The 16,826-nt window shown below is 41.6% G+C and overlaps 1 protein-coding gene across 1 annotated transcript; it reads left to right on the forward strand.

The window, feature by feature from the left end:
* The first annotated feature begins 1,220 nt into the window (after positions 1 to 1,220).
* Positions 1,221 to 16,244, forward strand: LOC102043715 (protein mono-ADP-ribosyltransferase PARP14-like). Its single transcript, XM_005415751.2, has 16 exons — positions 1,221 to 1,291; positions 1,974 to 2,171; positions 2,332 to 2,616; positions 3,518 to 3,754; positions 4,647 to 6,904; positions 7,749 to 7,982; positions 8,267 to 8,488; positions 9,482 to 9,563; positions 10,471 to 10,620; positions 11,127 to 11,189; positions 12,093 to 12,260; positions 13,085 to 13,303; positions 13,403 to 13,990; positions 14,452 to 14,597; positions 15,156 to 15,330; positions 15,548 to 16,244. Exons 2-16 carry the CDS (start codon positions 2,075 to 2,077, stop codon positions 15,835 to 15,837), a joined length of 5,214 nt encoding a protein of 1,737 aa, XP_005415808.1. The 5' UTR covers positions 1,221 to 1,291; positions 1,974 to 2,074; the 3' UTR covers positions 15,838 to 16,244.
* Positions 16,245 to 16,826: the final 582 nt, after the last annotated feature.

Genomic DNA, 16,826 nt, shown 5'->3' on the forward strand with positions numbered 1-16,826 from the left:
CCTGCTGAAATGAAAAGAGAGTTTGGTTATTGTTTGCTTTTTTCCCCTGTGGATTCTCATCTAACACTAGGTGAGGTGTCAACTGGTGTCCATTTTCCTTTCTGAACATCTGTTAACGCCACCCTACTTTTTTTCCCATGGAGTTGGCAGACTTATTCCCACTGCCAAAACCACAGCTCAGTGAAAGAGGGCTGGAATGAGCCAAATTTTGATTTACAAGAGGCTAAGAGCTGTAGGACATCCTAGAAGGACATCTGGGCTGGCGGGGCACCGGCCCGGCGAGCCCTGAGGAGCAGCGGGCATGGGGAAGCAGCTGAGCCGCTGCTTGGCCGGGCCGGGCGAACGGCGCTGTACGCTTTGATTCTTCTCCCCAGCGCTCCCCTTCACTTCCCGAATCCTAAACACGATGAAGTTCCTAAGGTGCCACAATCCCCGAGCCACATCCTAGGCACCAGACAGGCCGACCACGCTATCACGGCTAATACAGACCCACACACACACATACACTGCACAATCAATACGCGCACAGCTACTCAATACACATCTGGCTAATACACACACATAGGACTAAGTAATACACACACATGGCCAATACACAGCTAATCAGTGTGTGACTGTCAGTACACACAGACTAATCCATATACACAGGGCTAATACACAGCTCACTGAGCTCTGCTTTCAAAGTACCTGCTTGTGCATAGCGGGGTGATTGTGCAGGTGACTGAGGGCACAGGCTGCAAAAGCAGTTTGGTCAACATTACCATTGTCCTTTGTTTTCTAATGCAGCTGCATTTCCTCTTGTTCTAAACTAGGAAGTTGCGTGGTCATGCTGGGTCAAACACATCCTGACAGAGTCTTTTCCAGCAGTCTCAGTTTTCAAAGGCACTTCTCTCCCAAGGGCTGATGTCCTCAGCACTTCTTACGTTCAGTGCAGCTTTTTGTGTGAGGAAAGTGCTGTACTGCATGGCAGGACTTGCTCATGGTGGTTCGTGCAGCATGACTGTGTGCTGACATTATGCCTGAAGCTTCTTGAGCTCAGAGTCTTTCTGTAACCAATTCAACTTTTGGCTTAAAAATAGAGGAATCTGTGGAAGTCTGTGATTCTGACAGTGTCAAATGAAAATTCAAGCTGTGTTAGCTCCTGGGTGTACATTAATGTGTCCATTTTCTTCTTGAAGTACCCAGCAACTGAGAAACTGTTGTCATTTATCTCTAGTTAATGAATCCCAGGTGTCTCTTCCCATTTGCCAGAATAAGGAAAGTCCTGTGTGTACTCAGCAGGAGAAGACAGGTAAGTGTGTCACTTACCTGGTGGTGACCATTGTATTCTTTCTCCTTTGGTTTTCTGGACCTTTCTGCTGCAGCAGTGCCCTGGTCACCCTCATGGCTTGTGTTGTTTGTCTAATGTAGTAATTGTGATCCCAGGCTAAAAGAAAGAAATGTATTTTTTCTTTTCTGTGAGCCCCCACTTCATTGTCTGCCTCAGACACTTCCTTTGGGGGCAGCAGTGAATGCTGGCCTTTGTTCTGGCTGGGGCTGTCCCTACCCAGACCTTCCCAGCTGCTGCCAGCCGTGCTGGGGCAGCCCTGTGCCGGAGCATCTGGAGCTGTGTACCCCAGGTACACCTGAGCAGCCGTGGCAGCCAGCAAGTATAAAACCCAGGTGACCCACAGCTGTGTCTGAACTGTGAATGGGGAGCACTGGTTCCCCTCATTGTGTGTTTGTGAAGAAGCTTTTGTATCTTTTACTTCTGCTGTCTTTGCCTGGTGATGAACTGAAGCATTTCCTCCCTACGTGTTGATGCAGCAGCTCCCACTAGTGATCTGCTTAACTTCTTTGGGATTCTTACCCTGTTCTTTTCCCTGGCCCTGAGTGTGATCTGAACAAAAAGTGGTGTGAAAGCTTGGAAGGTGGGAAGCTTGGTTTTTTTCTTAACTTTTGCCTAAGGCTTAGGGTGTGATCTTTTATTTCAGAATCGTGTGAGAAATTGGAAGCAGAGAAAGCAACCTCCAGGAATTCTGCTGTAGTAGTCACCACTGCCTCTGGGGAGAAAATAGAAGATGAGATTTTGGAAATGTACTTTGAAAGTAGAAGGAGGTCTGGTGGGGGGCCCATTGAGTCCTATGTCAAAAAGAATGACCAAGTGATCATCACCTTTCAGGATGAGCAAGGTACGTTATGGGTGTTACACTGCTTAAGCTCCCTTTTAAAAATAGGCCTTTGCTGGTGCAGGGTCTCTCTGTGGGCATTGCTCCAAGCAGAAATGGTATATTATTGCTATTGTTTAACGTGCTACTCTGCTGTGACATCTCTGTTTTTCTGTGGGACTAGATGCCCAAGAAGTTTTACAAAGAAAGCATCACTTGAGTAAAATTGATCTGGTTGTGAAGCCATGGCAAGTGGCAACTTCCCAGGAGTCTTGCCAAGTGGAGAACTCTGGAGGATCCCTGCTTCCCACCGCAGTTGTGCTGGAAAATGTGAAGGACACAACCAAAGATTGCATGTTAATTTTGCTGGTAGAGAATGTCAGTGGCTTGTCAGAGGAGGATGGTGACTTCAGTGTGGAAATGATACCTGAGTTATGTGCTGCTGTAGTTACTTTTACTGGAAATACTGGTAAGAAGGAGTCAGAGTTGAAGCTCTTTTTATTAGGTACATGTTTGTATGCATGTGTGTGAGTGAGATTAAGCTGGAAATATTATCTTTTGTATTTTTAAGGTTTGATCTGGTATTATGTCCTTTTAAAGGAGGATTTACTTCACTTAATGCCATAACCTTTATCTGTGATGTAGAGAGGCCAGTGCAAATCAGAAAGAGAGCTAGCTCTGGTTTTGATAGTAAACACAACAGGTAGGACTAAAACCAAACTATATCTTAAAACAAGCAATGAAGGATGTACTTGGTCTGAGAACAGAACAATGGTAAAAGCTATCCTTGCCAAAAGCTGTCCTTCAGGGAAGGTGTAGTTTTTTCTGCCTTAGAAATGATTTGTCTCTCATGTCATGCTCCAGTCCTAAATTTTTGGTGTAGCCTTCAGGAAATAAGTGGATCTTTAAGAAACTTAATTATTTTTCCTTGACAGGCAGAAAAGTGTTTTGACTGTCTTTTATTGTGAGGATAATGGGGGAAGTAGCCGAAATGAGAATGTATTTGTCATAAAATGGAGAGAATTTGAATTCTTAACTTGTGTCTTATTAGTTATGTATGAAGCCATAGCCTAAAAATGAACCTGATGTTGTTTTCTGCTGGAGCTAAAGAACCCAGTGACAGTCAGTAGGAAAACTAGTGGCAAATTCTGGCTGCAATCATTGTAGTCAACAATTGTAATCAACCATGAGGGGAATACTGAGTGACAGATACAGAATATGTGGAAAGAGGTAGCTTTGTGGCTAGCTCTGGACTGATTTTGTAATTCAGTGCTTTGATCAGTGCACACAGTGATAGTCTGCAGACATCATGGTAGAAAAACAAGCTCCGAGCTTGATCTTTTCTTTTTTCATCTCCTTTCTCTTTCTAGATGCAGAGGAATTTGTTGAAAAGCTGAATCAAAACCAGAGAGCAAGGGAACAAAACATTACTGCATGGTGCCTTGAGCAAACAAAAACTGTTAGGGCTGAAAATATACCACCCAACACCTCCAGTCACTATATTACTGTCTACTTTGAAAATGAGAAGTACGGTGGCGCACAGACAGTGGATGTTCGACTGCTGCCTGATGAAGATGCAGCTATCATTACATTTGGTGACCAAAAAGGTAATGCAGAAATGCAGAGCCCTTATTGCTTTGAGAACCTCCCATTTAAAGATCAGAATGTGGATTTTCTAGAGAAATACCTCCTTTGCCCTTGTAAAATGGCAGACGTGGTGCTTTGCCCACAGGTCTCATGCCAACTGGAGTGCAAGCTTCAGTTTTGGACCAGCTGGCCATAAGGCATAGAATTTTTTCATTTTCTAGACAGTTTATTTCACCCAGGCCTTGATTCTTGCAGAGTTCAGGTTGCAGTTTGAGTTCCATGGAGAGTGCACAGCCCCCTGGGCACAGGGATTTCCCCCCCACCTGCCATCTTGGGCACCAGCTGCCCATGGCAACATGCCCAGTCTGGCTCGTCTCAGGACAATTTCTTGGGCAGCTTTTTGGCTGGAGAGCAGGTGCTATGGGTTGTCCAGTCAGTGGCAGAAAAGTGTAGGACAAGGGAGAAAGAAACTGGGGGCATTGCAGTGAAGGGGAGAATTGAAGAGGAGTTGAAGGAAAGAGATGGTCTTTTGGGAAAACAGAGGAGCTGTGGTTTGAACTGCTGAGTAATAGCCTAGACAACTATGGAGCTGGGCACTTCAAGTACAGCATATAAAAGAAGTGGGGGCAGAGATTATGCACACCTCCTCCCAGAGGTGGATGCTGTTGTGCTTGACTGTCTCTCTTCAACTCAGTTTCTGGCATTTAAAATTAATAATTCTTCAAAAATCTGGAATTATTTCTATTTGGGAAGTGGAGGGAATTAATCTAAAAATATTCTTAAAAATAAAAAAACATTATTATATAGAAAATATAGTTTTAAAACCCCCAAACAATGAAAAAAAACCCAGAACAAAAGAGAAGATCTTAAGTGCTGACATTAATAACTTGGGGGGTTGTTTGTTTGTTTTAGATGTAACAAATATCCTGGCAAAGAAGCATTCACTCAACAAAACACCAATCTTTGTCTATCCTTACTACACCTCACTGGAAACGGCTCTATATGGAAAGGATGGGCCACAGATAAAGAAACCAGATCCAATTACATTGCCTCTGGATCCCTATATCTGGAATTATTTGCAAGGAAATAGTAGCTTAATTAAGGCAATAGATCATGAAATGGCAGAGTGTAATTGTGTGCCAGTGTGGCCTGATGGCCTCTGTGCAGATCCAGCAGTTACTTTGCATCCTTCAGCCATTTTTTCTGAGCGGAAGAGATCAGTATCTCGATTGGTCAAGGCATGGAAAAAAGAAGTTTCCACAGCATTTTCACACACCATATCAAAATATGAGGCAATTAAATGTCAAGTAAGCACAGAGGTGTGGGAAGCCATTAGGAACAGGTTTCCCCATGATGAAGTTCTGATGATCCCAAATATTTCCAAGGATTTACATGTTCTAGTAGGTGAAAAAGAAGTTGTGAAGAAGGTTGAACAAGAACTGAAGCTTCTGATTGAAAAGGCCACCAGAGAAATTGAAAGAGAAAAGCAAAGAACTGAACTGAAAGTCAAGACAGTGAATCCAGGGGAATATGGAATTTTACGGATTACTGGTCTGGAAGAAAAATTTCGTACAGAGTTCCCAGACCTGCAAATAACTTATGATAATTTGGAGAAGAGCATTAACCTATCTGGAGTGCCTGAGGAAGTTTACAAAGTAAAAGGAGAAATACTTGATCATGTATACAAAATGGCAAAGAAAGCAATTAATGTCCACCCTTCTATTTTTCAGTTTTTAGAACATATTGATAATGAAACCCTGTCACAGAGCCTGTTTATATCAAAACAAATTAATGTCTTTTATGAGCTTGGTGCGGGAGAGATCATCCTGAAAAGCAATGCTCCTGAAGATCTCCTAAAAGCAGAGGAAGAAATAAAGAAAGAACTGGACCACAAAGGTATTACTCTGGGGGATGAGTCAGTCCTCCAGAAGGAGGAATGGCAGATGCTAGTCAAGGAAAACTGCTCTAATGGAGCTGTAGCAGTCACTCAGGCAGAGAGTCAGATCATGATTGCTGGTCTTTCTGAAGCTGTAGCAAAAGCCTTTGAGGAACTTTCCAGCTTTATAGATGAGAACACACAGGTGAAAAAGGTCATTGAAGGGAAGCCGATGGCACTCATAAAGTTTTTTAAGAAAGAGAAGGTCAATGATTGGGCTGCCTTACCAAAAAAAGGTGTGAAAGTTGACTTTAGCACACAGAAAAACTGTGAAGTTATATTGTTGAGTGGGCCGAAGACAAAAGTGCTGGAGGGAGTCAGCTTAGTTGAGCGAATTCTGTCTGGCCTGCATTTTAAGCGCGTGGTGATTGACTTGCCAGGAGCCAAGGCATATATAAAAGAGCAAGCACACCTTTTGGCCCCCCATATAAAAGAAGTGTACAAGTGTTTAGTCCTCCTGGAAGAGCAGCCAGAAGAACATCTGAAAGAACAGAAACAACATAGTAACAGTGGCAAGCTCCATATGGAGGTGACCATGGGTGAAACTGTAATAGCGCTTTATAAAGCTGACTTGTGCACTCATCCTGTTGATGTTGTGGTGAATGCATCTAATGAAGACCTAAACCACATTGGTGGCCTGGCTGAGGCACTGTCAAGGGCAGCTGGGCCAGCACTGCAGGAGGAGTGCAATGAGCTGGTGAGGAAGCTGGGGAATTTGCAGCCTGGTGACGCAGTGATTACGCGCCCTGGGAAACTGCCCTGCAAGAATGTCATCCACGCTGTCGGGCCCAGGTGGAGCAGGGAGAGATCAGAAATGTGTGTGAACCTGTTGAGGAAGACAGTGAAAAATTGTTTACAGCTAGCTGAAACGCACAAGCATCGTTCCATAGCTCTGCCTGCTATAAGTGGAGGGATTTTTGGCTTCCCAATGGAACTGTGTACTTATTCCATTGTGTCCTCCATCAAGGAGACCTTGGAAGAGTCCAAGGGGAACAGCAGCTTGAAGGAGGTTCATCTTGTGGGTTTTGCACAGGATAACATTCAGGCTTTCAGCAAGGCATTTGGAGAAGTGTTTTCAGAGTCTTCAGCTTCCTACAGGCCACTGCATGATGTCAGTTCAGTTCCTCAACCCAGGCAGAGGAGAACGTCCAAGCGTATCAATAACTTCCCATTCATAACAACTCAGGAAGGCCTTAACATCATCCTGCAAACAGGAAGCATTGAAGATGCTGCAGTAAGTGTTCTAAATTACCTCCTTTTGAAATAAAAAGTGGGTTCTTTTGTGTCCTTTTTTAAAACTAACAAACATGAAACCAATGTCATTGGTGAACACTGGCATGAAGCATGCAGTTGGTATTGCACTTCCTGTGAAGAACCAGTGATTTTGATCATTGATTTCTGGTTGCCTCCTGCACTGAATTTCTGTTAACTGTTTACTGGGATTGCCAGTACTGGAAGCAGCTCTATCCGGGACCCTTCTGCAAAACCTCTGAGGAGTGGATGCCTCCCACAGCTTGTGCATGCAGCTCCTCCAGTTGGCCAGGGCAGAATGTATGTTAAAATGTGTATGGGGCCCTTCCTGAGGAGCTAAATACAGGGTTTGACACAATGTTCAGTGCCCTTTGTATTTCTCATTCATAAGTTACTGCTTTTCTCACTTCTTTCTCCTTAGATTACCCCAAGTCTTGTTTGTCTTCAGCATTTGCTTGTCCCGGCCATGCATGGGAGGCCCTGCCTACCTCAGTGAACTCAGATTTTGGTCTGTGAGCCTCTCTTTGAGAACAAACTTGCACAAATGTTTTTCAAATGGAGGCAGAGTGACTAAACAAGGAATGCAGAGTTCTCACTCCCACTAGGCTGAATTTAATTTCATTGTTAACTCAGTTTTGTCTTTCTTTGGGCAGGCTCATGATATTAGAATTGAGCATAATTTCAGGTTTATCCCAAAACTTTGTTCTCTCTGGTTGCTGTCCCAAAAATTTACCTTGTAGACCATCAGGCAGGGTGTATTTGATTATCCAAAGCAAAATTTAAATTTGATATTGACAAGCTAGAGTTTTTGCTTGTGTGTTTTTCAGACATCTGTTGTTGTCATCAGTGTTGGCAAAGATCTCCAGCTTGACAAAGGGCCACTTGGTAAAGCTTTGCTGAGCAAGGCAGGGCCAATGCTTCAGACAGGCTTGAGCAAAGAAGGTGGAGGAAGAATACCTGAGGAAGGATCTGTGTTGAAAACTAAAGGTTACAATCTGGCTTGCAGTGTTGTGCTTCATGCTGTGGTACCTATGTGGTCCCAGAAAAACACACCTGCAAAGGTAAAAGGGTCTTTATTTGCCTGAATTTTTCTGGGATTTATAGTGTGTTTAATGCCGCTTTTCCTCTGAAATGAGAGACAGGGTCATAGAAGATGAGCCAGTTTGACTCTCTCTTTTTTAACTGTGGGCTGATCCCTTGTTGACTAATAAATTCCTTGTCAATTCCTTGTGTATGGAAGTAATTGTATTTTAATATTAAGAGATAGCTGAAATGGAAGGTGTTACATTACACATACTGGGAAAAAATTACCTCCAGTAACTGAAAAAATAATTGTGCTTTACAGGTCTTGGGCGACATAATCACAAAATGCCTGGAGATTGCTGAAGAACTGTCTTTGAAATCAATTACTTTTCCAGCAATTGGGACAGGGAATTTAGAATTCCCGAGATCTCTTGTTGCTAAATTATTGTTTGACAAAGTGTTTGAATTCAGTAGTGAAAACAGAGTGAATTCTCTTGAAGAAGTTCACTTCCTGTTGCACACGAAAGACACAGCTAATATTCAGGTGAGTTACTGTAGTTTCCTTTCTCTATTATATTATGGTGTATCTGAGTCTGTCTCATGATACTTGGCTATCTGATGATATTCAAAGAATCTGCAAGGTGCTTGTTCTTATACTAAAGAAAAAGTTTGCTGACAGTCTCTAGATCATCTATACTTAAAGTTGTCTTTTTGGTTCTACCTCCCATGGTCACCCATGTATGGAGTACAGTCCTGCTCCCTTCCTGTCCTTTCCTGTTTCCTGAGAATAATACATACAAAAGTGTAATTACTCTCTATCTCATGAACTCACCTAATTCTTCAGCCTGTAGGTCAGACAAGTTTGCTGTAACTACTGCTTCAGTGCCTGCACCTTTGGCAAACACGTGTGCATTTAAGTGCTAGTGTCTTTTTAGGGGGAATCATTGTGCTAGGATTGCTGTGCTGGTAAACTTCTCCAGTAGAAACATAGAAGTATTCTCCATCCCCCTCTCTTCAGTGTCCCCTTAGCATAAATTTTCTATATCCACAGTCAAGTTACTCATTTCACACCAAAAGAGAGCAGTCACATTGTGAATTGATGTCCAGATAAGTGTTTCTACATCTGTTGCCTTCTGTACTTCGTGCAAGAGCTTTCAGTACATTTTGAAAGGCTAAACTTGAAAGCTACTGTGTCAAAGCCTGAGCTATTGTGCCTAGAGAACGGTTTCTTACATTCCCTGTGAGACCTGAGCTAGTGTGAACTACTCACTCACTGTAAGGATGCCTTCTGCTGCTGTGTCCCTGTGGAATGGTAACTAGGGTTTGGCCCAGTTATTTGTGATTTTGTGTTGCTCACACTGAACAGCCTTGCTCTCTGAGAACAACATCTGGCAGAACTTGCCATCAGCATTGTGGCAGATGATGTGAAGTAATTTCAATTTAGTTCTTTCTAAATGCTTTTTAGCTTCGCTTTTCAAACCTTTATTTCTACTGTGTGAAGACTTCTACAGGGGTTGATTGTAATTTCGTTCTCTAGGAATTTTCAGATGAACTTGAAAGCAGGTCTGTAGCTGTTAAAGGGCAGAAGCTTTCTCCAAATGACACTAGCCAAAGCACAGGTAAGGTTTATTCACAGAAGCTGTGTGCCTACTGATTTTTTTTTATTATTTTTTTCAAGTATTCCAGGGAATGCATTCATTATGGATATTTAGGGACTTGCTTGGTGAGCATGTCATTCCCAGAGTCTGAGTGGCTACTGTGAAGGCCGTATTTTCAGGCTGAGTGTCTGGTATGTCTGAAATAGTGTTAGAGATGATGAGAAAAAAAGTGTTCCTGTGATTCTGTATCTGGATAGCACCCCTCAAAATTGGAACAGCAGAAGCTATAAGGTGTCAAGGGCATAAGCAGTGTTTTTCTTTTATTGCTGCAGCAGTAGATTAAACTGTGAGCAAGGCAGTGTCTTTCTCTGTCCTGGGAAGGCAGGTGAGATCCTGGGTATGTGTGTTGAAGTGGTCTTTTTGAAATACTCTCCAATCTTTTACATGTTCAGATGAATAGCAAAACCAAACTGAAATGTCTTTGGTATTATCCATCTTGATGGAACTCCAACCTGTAGAAAAATGAGTTACATTTTGAAAACTTAATTATGATTTTATGAATAACACATGGGTAAAAAGTTCCATCTTTTCAAGAAGTAGAAAACCTGCCTGGAAACTCTGTGAGACACAGGAAAAAGGCAGTGAGACTTGGAAAGTTTGCTGCTCTCTGGCATTGGAGTTTTGCAATGGTAAAATGTCACTAAGTAGTGGGTGTGCAGCAAAACACATTTTCCCTGCCATCCTGCCATGACAGAAATTATGGGAATGAGTGCAGGTTGAGTACAGACTCCTGTGGAAGGGAATGATTTTCAGTTAGCATGGCAGGCAATCCTTTCCACAGGCCGAGTCTGTAGCCAGTCTGTGGTCTCTGTAGGCATTGTACCCAATCACTCCTTTCTGCTCAGGGTCTGTATTTCTTTCCCTGCAGCTTTTCCTGCTGTCCCTTCAACCTCAGCACACAATGTGCCTGAAATGACAATTGGCTCCGTCGTGTTCCGGGTGGCAGAAGGTGATATTACCAAGGAGGAGGGAGATGCCATTGTAAACATAACAAACCAAACCTTCAGCCTCAAAACAGGTATTTTTTAATTGATACTATGTATGAAAAAAGTATGTGTACTTGGAAGGGCTGGGAAGGAAGAGGAGCGAGTATTTTTCTTCAATGCTTTAAAGCCTTTTATTTGCTTCACAGTGTTGTTTCTGTTTTGCTTCTTAGGGTACAAAAGTTCAATTAGGGAGTGTCTGAACTTTATCCACTTGTTTATCTGTGTTACAGGACAGCATGTTTAAGACTCCCTTGCAGAAAGGGAAACTAAAAATCTTTTTATAGAACACCTCTCAGACTAAAGGAGGAGACAAACGTCAGTGAGGTTTTGACCTTGGTGAAACTTGTTAGGTACTCAAAACATCAAGTTGAATTAAAACGCATATAAGGCTAAAATTTTTGCTACACTGTTTTAAATTTATCATCTGTAATGTTATCAGAAATTAGACATTTTTAGATGTGATGAAGGCATACAGTTCTGCCTCAGATGGGACTTTAACAGCAGTAACAGTGGATCCATGTTGCTCTTCTCATTTAAGGTGTCTCCAGAGCAATTCTGAATGGTGCTGGAAAAGCAGTTGAAGATGAATGTGGTGTACAAGGTATGGTACAACATTTCTGACCTTTCCAAAGGTGTTAATGCATGGCAGGGAATCTCTTGGAATATTTTCTCAGTACTGACTACTGTAGTTCCATCTGTATTACACACTGTGTTACAGCAACTAGTTTTTAATCAGTTAATGTGGTATTTGTAAAACATCTAATGAGGGAAGGAAAAGAAAAATCTTCAGGAGGAGACAGCTTCTGAGCATACATAAAGATCCAAATCTATTGTTATTGTTATCCTCTTATTCCAATAAAGATTTCCTTGATGAAAACAGAGTCAACATCAAACAGAGCCATGAGCAAGGGATGATTGATGCTAGCAAAAATGTTAATAGAGAAACCATTTGTAGGCTAAATACAGCTGTTGGACAGCAACTATAATGAAAGAGCAAAGATGGGTGAGTATGTGGTTTAAACCACCAGAAAATAAGGGAAGTGGGAAATATGCAGGTGTGGAGGTCAGCTTGGAAGATCAACCAAAGGAAGAGAACTATGTGGAAGAGATCTGAGGTAAACAAGCTGTTCTTGCATAGGCCAAGGGGGCTAGGTGGCCTGCAGGTAGATGGCATATTTGTGTGTGTGTGTGTGTCTGTGTGTGTGTGTGTGTGTGTGTGGACAGAGTGCCAGTCTGCATGAAGTTCTCCAAGTTTATCGAGCAAACCTGACAAACAAAGGCACACACTACATTTATTTGCCAAAGGAGGCAAATATTTTACAAAAATAAATGGAGCTCTTGTGCCTTGGAAGAGAAAATTGAGTGAAGGGGTTGCTCACTTTATGGAAGGAGACAAAAGCTTATCCTGGGGCATATTTCTCAACATTTCTTATTTCCTAATGAGGACTGGTACACATCTGTATTGGGGATAATTGTTGATTATTTTTTCCTACTTGTGTTTCAGCCCAGAAAACTGACAAGAACTATATCATCACCCAGGCAGGAAACCTGCCATGCAAAAACATAATGCATTTTGTTTACCAGAGTGATATCAGGTCCCTGGTTTCCCAGGTGCTCCAGGAGTGTGACCTGCAGCAGTACACCTCTGTCATCTTCCCAGCAATTGGAACAGGTCTGTGTCTTCTTTCCTGAAAAGGGCTCAGTGCATGTGATTCTGCTGATCTCAGGGCTCAAGTGATGAGTTTGATTTATCTGGAGAGGTTATTATTTGGTGAAGATATATTTGGAAATATGCAGTCTTTAAAAATGCTATTAGAGGCTTATGAAAGCTAAAAATCTTCACTCTTTACAGTGATCTAGTACATCAAGAGCATGAGTTTTCTAAAGCCAGCACTTCCTTGCTAACAGGGATTCAAAGGCATGTCTGTGCTTGCTGAAGAACCTGCAGCCTGGTATGTGTGGGCAGCTCACCAGAGAGTAGCCAGGGACTTACTTCTCCATTGCTGAAATCAATAGGTGATGGAACTCTGGCCAGCAGCTGCACAAGTAGGATTGATACAAATGTCAAAAACCCCAGACTGGCCCTTTTTCTTCTCTTGTTCTTGAGAATCCAGAACTGCACCCCATGCACGTGGGAACCTCTTGCATGAATAAAACTAGGCTTGCATTTTGAGCAAGGAATGGACTACTGGGTCACTGAGCAGCAGGCCTGTGGCCTGTTAGTTACCCGAGCCACATCATCTACATCATAACCTGTTTGGTTGCCAAGCCAAAAAAAGGAAACTTCTATTTTTCCCTTACTGGAGAGGTGGTCCCCAACTTTCTTTTCCTGATAAATAGAAACCTTTCTTGATTGCCAGCCTGACATTATTCTCAACCTGTTTATGGTCCAGGGGATTGTGTGGGTGTGTTCATAGCTCTTCTTTTCAAGACATTTTAATCATCTGTAACAGTTATTAACACTTTCTAGAGCAAAATATCTGGAACTTTTTTCAGGAGAGGCACGCCGCAATCCAGCTGAGGTAGCTGGCAACATGATAGATGCAGTAACTGACTTTGCAAAAAAGAATCCTGCCACGTCTGTGAAAACTATCAAAGTTGTCATCTTTCAGCCACATCTGATGAGTGTGTTCCAAGCAAGCATGCAGAAAAGAGAACAGTCTACTGCAACACGAATCAAATCTTTTGTTTCCAAGGCATATCACATGGGTAAATGTAAGTAGATGTCACTTAAATGCAGGTTATAGATCAATCTGTTTAGCACCAGCTAAAAGAGACTAGTATTAATGAGAATATTTCTGTATTTCAATGTAGCACTCTGGAGCTCTGAGAAACATTCCCCAAAGGAAAAAACTAAAGTGCTTTTGGAAAAGAAAATCGACCTGGCTGTTGTGCAGATTTGTGGTGAAAATAAAAAAGAAGTGGAAGAAGCCGAAAAGTGGCTGAGAAGTGCAATTTCAAGAGAACAATCTCATACAGAAATTGTAGACGAGACTATCTCTCATTTCGATGAAGAAGAGGATGAAGAACTGGATGACCTAGAAAAGAAATTAAAAATTCGTCTTAATTTGAAGAGTACCTCTATTGAAATTACAGGGGTTGCAAAAGATGTCTGCCTGGCTTCTTTAGCTGTTCATAAAATGATTCTCAAGATAAAAGCTGCTAAAGAGGCCCAGGCAAAACTTCTGCAAAATTCAGTTGAATGGAAATACAGTGAAAAGGACTACTATGTACCCTTCAACAGTCTCACAAATGTGGAGTTGGAAAATGCTTACAAGACAAAGCAGAAAACTGTTGAAGTCATCATTGGTGAGCGAATATACACAGTGGATATGGAACGCAAGACTGCTGTGGATGCCCAAGGAGGACAGATATCCATTATACGTATTGACAAATCTGAAGGTAAGGAAAAGCATCTTGACAAACTGATGTTCCCATGGGACAATCTGGTTGCATCCAGTAAGAGAAAAGAAAAGGGAATGATGAGAATATTTAAAATATATATTAGAAGCTTCATGCAGGTGCTTTTCTGGAGAATGTAGAAGGGAACCAAATTGGGAAGTAAAAGAACTTTGCAGCTATTTAAAATATTTTGAAAAGAGAGTAATGCGTTCTGATGTTCTTAGCAGGCTTGCTAGCAATAATGTTCTAATGAGCAATTGTCATGCTAGATCTCAGCTCACTTCTGTTCTTGAGCCATACCCTCTTCCATTTACTGCTGGTCCTTTACAATACAAGGAGATCCTTCTTTCTGAGTTGTCCATAAGCAAGATGTGTAGACTTCTAGAAGGATTTGTAGCAGGTCATGTTTAATTTTAGGCAGGGGATTTGGGTGAATGTGATTGATTGTGTTTCTTCTGCAGATCAAAAGTCAACAGTGCTCCCTCCAACGTGGGACCCTATGGAAAATGAGCAACTCAAAATAGTGGAACTAAAACCAGACTCAAGAGAGTATAAAGATGTGCAAGGAAGGTTTCTGCAGACCTGTCAGTTATTCAGAATTGAAAAGGTAAAAGCAAGTCATCATTTCTGAACATAAATAACTTAATGGCAAGTGATGAAGGATACTAATAACAGAAAAAGAAATTCCCCATGGATTTCTAAAGTTGGGACAAGTCTTTCTGGCTGTCATTAACTTTATTCAGCTTTAATCAGTTTAATGTTGCAGTTGAGGTATTTGGAGCAGCTTTTAAGCAGTCACTTCTTCAGCTTCAGGGGAGAGTGCTCTTCCTTGGAATGGTTTTTGCTGTAGCTGAGCACATGTTTTGCCCACGTAAGCCACATGTGCTGTGCAGATCCAGCAGGCATCAACAGCCTGGAAACCTGTGAAAAGCTCCTGTATTGTTTCCCAAGAAGTGTTTATCTCATAGTTTGGGCTGGGTTCTGCCATCTGCCATGCCAAAGTTTGGAAGGATTTGACTAACTTATTTCATCATCTGATATATGTGTATTTGAGCTAAGAGGGGAATCTTGGAAGCAGATTGAATGACTGATAGGCTAATTTTTTTCATTATAGCAACCTACCCACTTTCTTTCTTTCTTTCTGTCTTACTTTCAAACTTCACAGATTGAAAGGATACAGAACCAATATTTATGGAAAAACTACCAAATAAAAAAGTGTGAAATAGATAAAAAAAACAGCAACAGAAATAATGAGAGGCTTCTGTTTCATGGGACGGGTCAGGAGTCATTAACCCTTATTAACAAACAAGGATTTAACCGGAGCTATGCTGGAATGCACGGTAATGTAACTTTCCAAACAACTCTTGTTTTCCTGTATAGGGCTAGGACTGATTTGCCATGCCATGTATAGTCCTACCTTGTATGCAACATTATTTATGCAATTTATATCTCCCTATTGCAAATAAAAAGCAGAGTTGTCCAGAGATTCACAGGCTCTGAAGGTGGCAGATAAGGAGTTGCTGAAACACTCATGAACCTTTGCTTTTCTGACTACAGCTGCAAACTTTGGAAACGGAACGTACTTTGCTGTTAATGCCAGCTATTCTGCCAATGACTTCTACTCTAGACCAGATGTGAATGGGAAGAAGTACATGTACTTGGCCCGAGTCCTTGTTGGAGAATATTCTCTGGGGAAAAAAGGATCAATTACTCCAGCACGAAAAAATGTTAGCAACTCTGTAGATCTGTATGATAGTTCAACTGATAATGTGAGCCAGCCTTCCATGTTCATAATTTTTAATGACATTCAAGCTTATCCAGAATACCTTATCACTTTCACTAGGTAAGTATTTTGATTGCAGCCACAACTGTGTGTCTTTCAGCCTTTATGTAGGATGGAGACATCTGTAACAAAACACACAACAAATATAATAAATAATTGTGTCAAATTAAATTCTGAGTTGATTTAAGCAATCTCTGGCAATTTCTGATCCCCCTGAGGCTTGTTTACACTTGAGCAGCTAATTGTATTAAGACTTGAGCACAATATTGTACTGCAATCCTCTTTTAGATTATGTAGCGAGCCTTTGTACTGTATCAGCCACACAGCCTTAGGGTCTTCCTAATTGCTGGTGGGGAATTGGAAGGGATAATGCAGCCATGGACTGTTCAATGTTGCATTTCTGATGTCTTCTTACACTCTGTGACAATCTTATAACAAGTTATGTTAGAGCAGTTTTCAATAAATGAACCAGTTGTAATAAATAGCTTGTGTTTGTCTTAAACCTCTTTGAACATTTAGCATTGGTTTTTAAACAGTGAACTTCAATGAACTTGACATTGCAGATATGGAATGACTTGTTTTTAAATACAATAACCCTACTGCTTTGCAGCACCCCCAACTTTGAAAAGCCTTTGGCTCCTCTGAATGTATTTTGTTTGACTTACTTGGTTGTATGATTAAGAAAAAAAATCTTCCAATGCTTTCTTTACGTAGTTAGGTTACTGTTACAGTTTTACCCTGGGTCCTGTAGGGTAACTGCAGCCAAGGGACACCTTTTCTAGGGAGGAGGTGTGAAATAACACAAATATGCAAGTCAAATATCTCAGTAGAGCTATAAACCTCAGGCTGTGCATTTGTACATCCCATCCTTCTGTGGCAGTAGTGGAACTGCCTCCTTTGGGCTTTTTTGCTTTTTACTATGTTAAAAAAAACTTCTTCAGTGGTTAGAAAAGTTCAATTTTCTAACCACTGAAAATTGCTGAGATCAAGTGTGTTGAAATCAATTTAACCTAGAGCTGGAGATCAAGGTATTGGTATGGGGGCCAAAAGTCT

This window comes from Geospiza fortis, unplaced genomic scaffold (genome assembly GCF_000277835.1).
Source record: "Geospiza fortis unplaced genomic scaffold, GeoFor_1.0 scaffold112, whole genome shotgun sequence".
NCBI lineage: Eukaryota > Metazoa > Chordata > Aves > Passeriformes > Thraupidae > Geospiza > Geospiza fortis.

Coding starts and splice junctions, on each gene's coding strand:
- LOC102043715 (XM_005415751.2), top strand. CDS start 2,075: ATGTACTTTGAAAGTAGAAGGAGGTCTGGTGGGGGGCCCATTGAGTCC. Junction 6,905..7,748: donor GAAGCATTGAAGATGCTGCA/GTAAGTGTTCTA, acceptor TGTGTTTTTCAG/ACATCTGTTGTTGTCATCAG. Junction 9,564..10,470: donor TGACACTAGCCAAAGCACAG/GTAAGGTTTATT, acceptor CTTTCCCTGCAG/CTTTTCCTGCTGTCCCTTCA.